This window comes from Rosa chinensis, chromosome 2, assembly GCF_002994745.2.
Source record: "Rosa chinensis cultivar Old Blush chromosome 2, RchiOBHm-V2, whole genome shotgun sequence".
Classification (NCBI taxonomy): domain Eukaryota; kingdom Viridiplantae; phylum Streptophyta; class Magnoliopsida; order Rosales; family Rosaceae; genus Rosa; species Rosa chinensis.
In genome coordinates, this window is record NC_037089.1 from 44,574,769 (window position 1) to 44,583,296 (window position 8,528).

At 43.3% G+C, this 8,528-nt stretch overlaps 1 protein-coding gene across 1 annotated transcript; it reads left to right on the top strand.

Annotated features, from left to right (window-relative positions):
• The first annotated feature begins 1,194 nt into the window (after positions 1–1,194).
• Positions 1,195–2,509, top strand: LOC112184342 (fruit protein pKIWI501-like). Its single transcript, XM_024322600.1, has 5 exons — positions 1,195–1,311; positions 1,382–1,513; positions 1,580–1,666; positions 1,818–1,970; positions 2,144–2,509. The coding sequence occupies exons 1-5, from the start codon at positions 1,195–1,197 to the stop codon at positions 2,507–2,509; spliced, it is 855 nt and encodes a 284-aa protein (XP_024178368.1).
• The last annotated feature ends 6,019 nt before the right edge of the window (positions 2,510–8,528 follow it).

Sequence of the window (8,528 nt, forward strand, 5' to 3'; positions counted from 1 at the left end):
CGCTAGACGCGAGCGCAGTATCTGGCTCGCTGGAATGCAGCAGGTATCACACATACTATTGACCTGTGTTTTCATCTTCCTCGCGGTGGCAATCGCTCTCCTCTCGCCTCCTTCCTTTGTTTCTGGAATACCCCCACCAACACATTTGACTTCAGATTTGGTCAAATGAGCATCACTTTGTTGGATATCCTCGCTATCACTGGCCTGCCCATCGATGGCGAACCTTATGTGCATGGTCAATTTGATTCTGTCAACTTCACCTCGACCATGGAGCAACACGGTCGCAGCGCCCACAGTGGCTCCTACCCGCGATGGTTGGCGTATTACAGCCAGGAACACAACGCGACCGGCGGAATTGCTTTTCTTGAATATTGGCTCTGTAAGTTCATATTCTGCACCTCTTCCTGTAAGCCCACTGGCACTTGGACTTCTTTAGCGACAGCCCTCTACAACGGCCGCAATGTCGGGCTCGGACAACCGGTACTAGGAGCCCTCTACCGCATGCTATACCAAGCGACGATGCATCCATTCGAGATTAACATGTCCGGCCCCTTCTAGATTCTGGACTTCTGGATCCAGACTTACTTTCCATTCTTCCGCCTTGATGACATCCCGCTACTTCCACCGGCCGATCAACTCTTAGGTCGATGGTTTAGCCGCGAAGCAAAGTACTCATCACCCCCCTATTCTGAGTGTTTTTCTTATCTATATCTCTTGGACGAGATGCCATACTGCGACATCATTCTGGGTAGAAGATTCCCGTCCTTGCTTGAATATGGTTTTCTTCCCGGCGACCCTAGCAACCCTGACCGCGCTCGCCTGGCTTTTCGCTGCGCGATCTCCTGCTCAGATATCAAGATTGCCGCCGAAGAATTCAGCTATGAGCTTTATGCCCCTAATCACTTTGCCCGCCAGTTCGTTCTTGTCCAATTGGTACCGTTTCCTCTATATGATGCTTGGAACTTCAACACCTCTTGGCGCAGATTTGGGCCCCCCTCTCGGCCCCCGCTGGCACAAAGCATGCTCGCGCTAGTTGATCTTCCTGACTGGGCTCAGACCATCGACACCGTGGACGGAACCGAAGAAGGATACAAGACCTGGTGGGCAGAAGTTTCCGTCAATTGCTGGACTCAACCAGATGACGAACTCTTTGCAACCCTCTAGTTGAGGAACCCTTATCCTGCCGATATTGAAATGCTCGCTCGCTTCTCTGAAGATGCTGCAAGACCCCAGCCTCTTCAGGTGATAAGACCGGCACGAGCCCCTCGCCCGGCCCAGGCTGGTATCGTGATTCGCGAACCCCCTCCAGAAGTAAGTACCGTAATCTACACTCTGCAAATTTCTTCGCTCTTTTCCCTTTACTCATACTTTTCTGTATGAGGGGAACGCGCCGCTCCCTGGCCGCTGCGCAACCAGCGCTTCCCCGGCTGCCGGACAATCTGGAAAACAGAAAGCGGTGCTTACTGAACTTGAAGCTGAAGATTCTTCTTTTGATGATGACGACCCACAAACCGTAAGAACCCTCTATCTTTAGGATCATACTTCAGTGGGTTAAGCTTTAACTTCTCAATTTTGACAGGTCGCAGCTGCTCTGGCCCGTAAGCGCAGTCGCTCGAACCCTCGTACTGACCCATGGGCGGAAGATGAACCACCCGCTGACCGATTGGTAAGAAATAGGGAGTTCACACTAGAAGTTATCCATGCTTTCGCCCAAACTCCAATAACCCTTTCACTCGCAGGTTCGTCGCCGGTCCTTTGGACATGCTGGAGAAGGCTCTTCAGTTGCCAGTCAAGGAACAACTGTTTCATAAGCGCAGGCGCCCGTGGACCCTGGGAACCTTCCACCTCCTGCCAGCACAGCCGGCGATGTACACTCGGCTTCAATTCCTGTGCAGATCAAAGAGGATAGTTCGCCCGAGCTGGAAGAAAGCACAGCCCCTCCCGATGAACCACCTGAGGAGCCAACTGCCGCATGAGCTCCAGCACAGGTATCGTTTGATCCCAATCCCGGTGACACAGTTCAAGAGTCTGCCCCGATAGCAATTCCAGATGAGCCTCCGGTTGTAGAGGTACCCCTGTTCCAAAATCAATGCCTCAATTCTTGATGTTATCTGTGTATCTGACAATCTTTCCTAGATTGTAGGGTAATGTTCCGGCTGAGGAAATCGCTGTCGCCGATCCCGCTGAGCCCATTGGTGAAGGCATGGTGGCCCAAGAGCCTGCCCCCTACGTTCCTGAAATAGGAGCTGGGATAAATGGGGAACCGGAACCAGACGCGGCGCCCGTCGTCGAGCCTCAAGAAGTCCCTGCCGCGGCCGCTGTTGACGCTAATGCTATTGCTAATGTTCCCCCTCCCGAGCCTCCTAACAGGCTGGAAAGGCTGGTTCGCATACTCGAAGTGGCTCCTCCAGGAGTTATAGACGAAGCGAGGGACGGACTGCAGCGACTTCTGGGTCCTGACATAGGCTTGGGTACTATATTTTATATGAGGCCTCTTACATGGTTTTGAAAATTTTCTGATTTACAATTGAAAAGGTTTGTGTGGATTGGATTGATGTGTTGGCAATTGATGGGGATGTAAGGAGAGGTTTGTTCCTCCTTGAGCCACCGGTGATGGGCAGTGTGCACCATGCCTTGTTATTGAGTTATCCCTTTTGTCTCTTGCCTTGTGATTATTGAATTCCGGAAAGTGATTGGCTAGATGGCCGGTTATGATGAAAGTTGTGGAAGAAGATCAATTGTCGTGGGATTGTAGTTACTTGGTGACGATCACGAGGAATCGCAAACTGGTTTTTATCTATTACTTTTTCTCATAACGATTACTCATATTTGTAAACTTAGATATGGGGGTGGGCATGGTCAACCCGGAGACCGGATTACCTTAGCGTTGCCTCTGCAAGGAACCCTACGCCCGCAACACTTAGGGAGCAAGTGTTTTGGGCCTAGAATTCCTCAAAGAGACAAGGTCTTTGGGTTGGAGAACAAGAAATCTATAAGCCCGAAATTCTTAGGCTTGTACAGTGGGCTTGGCTCGTAACCATAAGATTGCGAACTAGGCGAGGAAGAGGAAAGGAAGGTGGTGTTGAGTTTTAGAATCTATGTCATTTTTTTTGTTCTTAGCCCAAGTTTGCATTAAGTTCATTGAATGGTAATTTAGGTGAGTCTTCTAGGTCTAGCCCACTAGGACCTAAAATCAAATGGAGGTTCTAGCTCTAGGGTTCCACTTTGGTGGTAAGCAATCACACACATCATCAACCATACATAATGTTACAAAAATTTAACGAAATCAAACATGCCAAATAAAAACAAACTTTAAACAAAACAAATTTTGGCCTCCAAGGATTATCCTAGTACCCAAGGTTTGACTACAACAACATGCAAAACAAACTAAAGTAGGGGTTAGGCTCCACATCCAGTCATTGTCCATGCCTGCCCTCATATCTAAGTTTAAAAATATGAGTAATCATTTTGAGAAAAAGTAATCGATAAAAACCGTTCTGCAATTCCACGTGATCATCACCACGTAACTACAATCCCACAGCAATTGATCTTCTTTCACAACTTTCATCATAACTGTCCATCTAGCCAATCACTTTCCGGAATTCAATAATCACAAGGCTAGAGACAAAGGGACAATTCAATAATCAAGGGCATGGTGCACACTACCCACCACCGGTGGCTCAAGGAGGAACAGACCTCTCCTGAAACCCCCATCAATTGCCAACACATCAATCCAATCCACGCAAACCATTTCAATTGTAAAACAGATAATTTTCAAAACCATGCAAGAGGCCTCATATAAAACATAGTACATGCAAGAAAAGCATAGAAAGAGTTAAAGATATCCCCTACCTGGAACTCGAGCTTTCTCTTGCAACACTAGGCCTCAATTCAACCTTGTAGCAACCACCACTTCACAAGATCCTACCAAGATATCAAGCCTAGACCAAATAAGTGACATTAATCACGATAAACTAGGCTAGCTATTCACTCTCAATACTCTCCGAATAAAACCTTTCCTTTGACCTAATTATTAACTAATAACCAGACCATTAGGGCTCTAAGGGAGAGTTGGTTTTTCAGTAAAAAGTGGCAAAAACACCTTTAGATCGAAAACAAGTTGCCAAAAGCTGAAAACAGAGTTTAAGTAGGAACTGTTGAGGGCCAAGGAAGAGTGTCCAAAATACTTGAGGTAATTCTTGGAAAATTTTGGAAAGAAGATGGTTCAACAACCTACTTAGTAAGAATGAAATGTTTATAGAATTCTAAGTGAAGCCATGCGAAGAGTGAAGGTTTTAAAGGCTAAAGTAAAACAATGTGCAGATTTTCTCCAGGAATATCAGCTTCTGTCTATTTATTTCAAAATTGCATAACTAATTCTAAAAAAATGGTTTTGGAGTAATTCAAATTCTAAAATGTTCATCTATGTGTCCATTATCTTTCTCCAGAAGGAACTGATCCCAAATTCTCAACGGTTCAGCTCCAGTTTTAAAAGGAATGTAGCTGGGTCAGATTATACTGGAAACTGAAAACTGCATAAATTGGTTCTTTTGTGTAAAGCTCTTTTGTTACCCAAAATGCTGGTTAAGTAGACTCTAAGACAGCTACAGAAAGTATCTAATGCTTCTAAAGGCTTAAAATCTGAGTCATCCTTTAACTATAAATAGAGGAGGTCTTGTAGCTCAATAACATGATGTTTTGAAGATATGGTGTTTAGTCAACTATAAAACAAACAAGCTCTTGGAATCAAGCACGATTTTAATGTTTGAGATAACCATGGTCTAGCACAAATCCAACACATCAAAAAGAATGAAAGGTTCTAAGCTAAAGCAACAAGGTTTCAACAACAACAGTGACAAGTTGAAATCTTCAAGAGTTTGTTACAACAACCCAAAAATATACAGAGTGTTATGGAAAGGATGATACTCACCAAAGACTAACCAAAAGGTGAGTTTCTCTTGAGGATTTCAGCAGGAAAGAGAGATGAGGGAGCTGATTGGGTCGAACCCAGTTGCACGTAAAGAAATTTGCTCAATCTCGAACATGCAAAGTAACACAGAAACTTCTCAATATGTGGATAGTTGTTTTGAATGTATTGAGCCTAAAATTGAGGAAAGAAATAGGAACTTGATTGTTCAAGAATCTTACCAACTATTGGTATCAGCCTCAAGTAAGATGTGAGGGATTCGGGTAGAGCAAGAGAGGGAATTCAAGCAGAAATCCGGAACAGGCTCGCTCCTAAACAGCTTCCACTTCGAGGGGTGTACAGGTTTCAAAACAACTCCGATGGAGCTGAAATTTGGAGGCTAGATAGAGGAGACACAGGCGAACAACTGAAGAAAGTTTTTTGATCGGAGGTCCCTAACCAGGAGTTTCGAGGCATGCAAACACACTGATATGCCTAGCAAAGAGAGAAAGGGTGAGAAGAGGGGGGTGGATGACGACCTCTGGTTTGGGACTTTCCCTGTTGAAGGTCTGGAGTGATGTTCTTGGAGGAGTTTCCATATGCATGGTGATAACGTGGAAGGGAAGAGCTGAACGAGGTTACTTTTTCTCTGCCCAACTCTGACGTGAACAAGGAAAGAGGAAAAAACTTGTTCTTTGTATCAGTACAAGCAAGCTCAACGTATAGGTGGAAAAAGGGTTTGGATCAACTATGGCTTGGGATGGAAAAATAGGTTTTAAATCTAAAATAATAGAGAGATAAAAGTAGGATTGATAAATACAAGAAAATTCAAAATTAAAATGTTGGCAATACCAGATAAAGATTGGGCCTCACCAAATTTGTATTTAGATAGAAAAAAAAATGAAAAAGTAAGTTTTGTCGGAATTTTGCTCTAGTTTGAAAAATATAAGGCGTAAATAAATTGTACTTTTGAAAGTCGGTGAGATGACTGACGAGTAAGCGTCGGGTAAGGCGAGTTGGAATTCTACCAACGGGTAAGGAATAAGGTAAAACGAGAAATAGTAAACGCACACACAAGTATATTTCAAAATTCTGCAAAGATGTCATTATGAGCTACAAGAACCTTACTGGATAAAGGGAGATGTTCGGATCAAAGGTCAATTAACTTATTGGGCTAGGTTCCCTAACATACCCGTCAGTTGGGTATCCAAAGTAAATTTTGGACTCTAACCTTATGCTATTCTTGGGCCCAAACTGTTTCCAAAAGTCTTTGGCCAAACAAAGGTCACGAAAAATTATTCCGTCAAAAAGTGATATTCAGAATTTCACGAGGTCTACATTCTACCCCCCCCCCCCCTAAAAGAATTTTGCCCTCGAAATTCAAGCTAGCATGACTACAAAGTGTCATATCGTCGTAACTCTAAAGTGGTCTTGTGGTGGTGCTACAAGTCTCTCCATCAGTCCATCACTTCAAGTTTGTTTATTCGGGTGCCATCCATATCCATTGATTCATAACTTTTGTTATAAAAGTATGGATGGGGATCCGCCGGCCGGTTGGGCCATCACTCGTGTAGAGAAGAGGATACCGGAAAGAGGGTATGATACCACTCGTCCAATTAACTGATGAGATAAAACAAACTTGCCATTTAATCTTGCAATCCATCGAGAAATTCCAATGTTTGGGTAATGGCGCCATGAAATGGTTTGCAATTTTTCACAAGAAATTTCTGTCTCCAAAACAATCGCATTGAAAAAGTAAGCTAGAGAAGAATTCAACCCGTCACCTGGATATATCTTCCCATGCACGAAACATATCATGCCAAGATTCTAGGAAGCAAGCACTTCTTTTATTGCCCAGACTTCACGGTAATGTGACTTGTTGCTGTCACCTCAAATTGAAAAAGGAGAAACCCAATCAGTTTGGTTTAACTTACCAATTATCAATTTTGTGATCGTAGGCTCAAAGACAGAGTAGAGACTCCATCAAAGGAACTCAATGACAAGGTGGAACATGTCCCATAACAAAGAGAAACTGAACTTGAAGGAAAGAGGTCGTAGAATTTGAATTAATATCATAATTGCAACTATATATCAGTCCATGATTTTCCTTGAACAGTGCGTAGTTTTACCTCAATTGAGAATAATATGACCGTTAGCTTATCGTCAATTTCTAACACAGCATAGTAGACGTAATTCTGAGAAACTTTTATGAAGGAGTTGTACTGGTATGAAGGTTCAGACGCATAGTCACTAGTCATCAAAGTGGCTGGCAGAAGCAATTTTGGAAGAGAATAGGATTCCCATTTCTAAAGATGAACTTGCGTCGAAAGGACTGCTATAGTAGCATTTTCATGCCCCATTATCTAAAATCATAATGCACGCTTTTGTTCAAAGACGTAGATGTCGAGGAGAATGAGGAAGATTGATACCTCTATCAACCCAAAAATTTGCTGGAATTGCTGGTAAGGATTCGTCGAAAGTAAAATTTGAGTTTGCATGTGTCCATTCTCCATAGCAGCTGGTAGACTCAATGTAATGATTGCACACAAGCGGTAGTATCACTAGGACAAAAATCTCGACACTAAGTTTGCGGTGATCGGTTCTAAACGACATAGATATAGAATGGTGAACTCAGTGGACTATGTGGGTCGATGAATGACCTATTGTCGACATGATCAATCTAGTCTGACTGGTCTTTAGTATAAGTTACTGCAAACTAAGTACCAAACTAAGATATGGAAGTGTTTCCAAAACATCTCAATTGAAGCACCTAACTGGAATAACTCGAGTTGGAGAACGCATTTCCGAATCTCTACACTTGTCTTTACACTTTGCTCACTAGAACTCTAAATTCGAAGCAGCACACTTCCATTGCACCTTTCATCACCAATAATACTCTACTCACGTACTACCCTAGAGTATAAAACACGCATTTTCCGTCATTAGCCACGAACAAGTACTAGGGTTATAGACATAACTATCGAGCACGTAGTAAGCGGCCTAGCTGTAACACCGTGTAGTCAGGCGATAACTAGAAGCACAATTTTTGGCACCCAATACGTAAGTCTTGGAGATCCATCTATACCTCACGTAAATGCGATGTGCGATGGCAAATGTAGGCTCCTTACTTAAACAGCTATTGTTTCACGGTCTTCCGTAGTAAGCGGTTAACTTCGCTTCATCTCGCTAACAACACTTTCTTCTTGAACTTCCCAAAAGTACTCCTCAGCTACAGTGATGTTTATTAGTTGCTTGTGTATTCCCTTGAAGTGGTTAAGAGTGGAGTCTTCATCTTAGAAACAGAGCTATCGGACGAACAATTAAAGACGATGACGACAAAAGTGGAAGATAGAGTGTGAGAAAGTGATCGCAGCAAAGAATGAAAAAGAAAGGAATGTGTTACTTGTAAAAACTCAGGTCAATTTAACCATCATATCTCAATTGAAGCTTTGTGAGTACCACGCAGATCCAACCTCAATTTTTTGATCCCAAGTGTCAAAATTCACCACGAGCTACGAGAAGTCATAGGTTGATCCTTCAAGTAACATCAAGACATCCTAAAATATCATTTCTGATTGCCAAGAGTCCTCCGTAAGTAGCCTATAGTTTACCTAATACCATG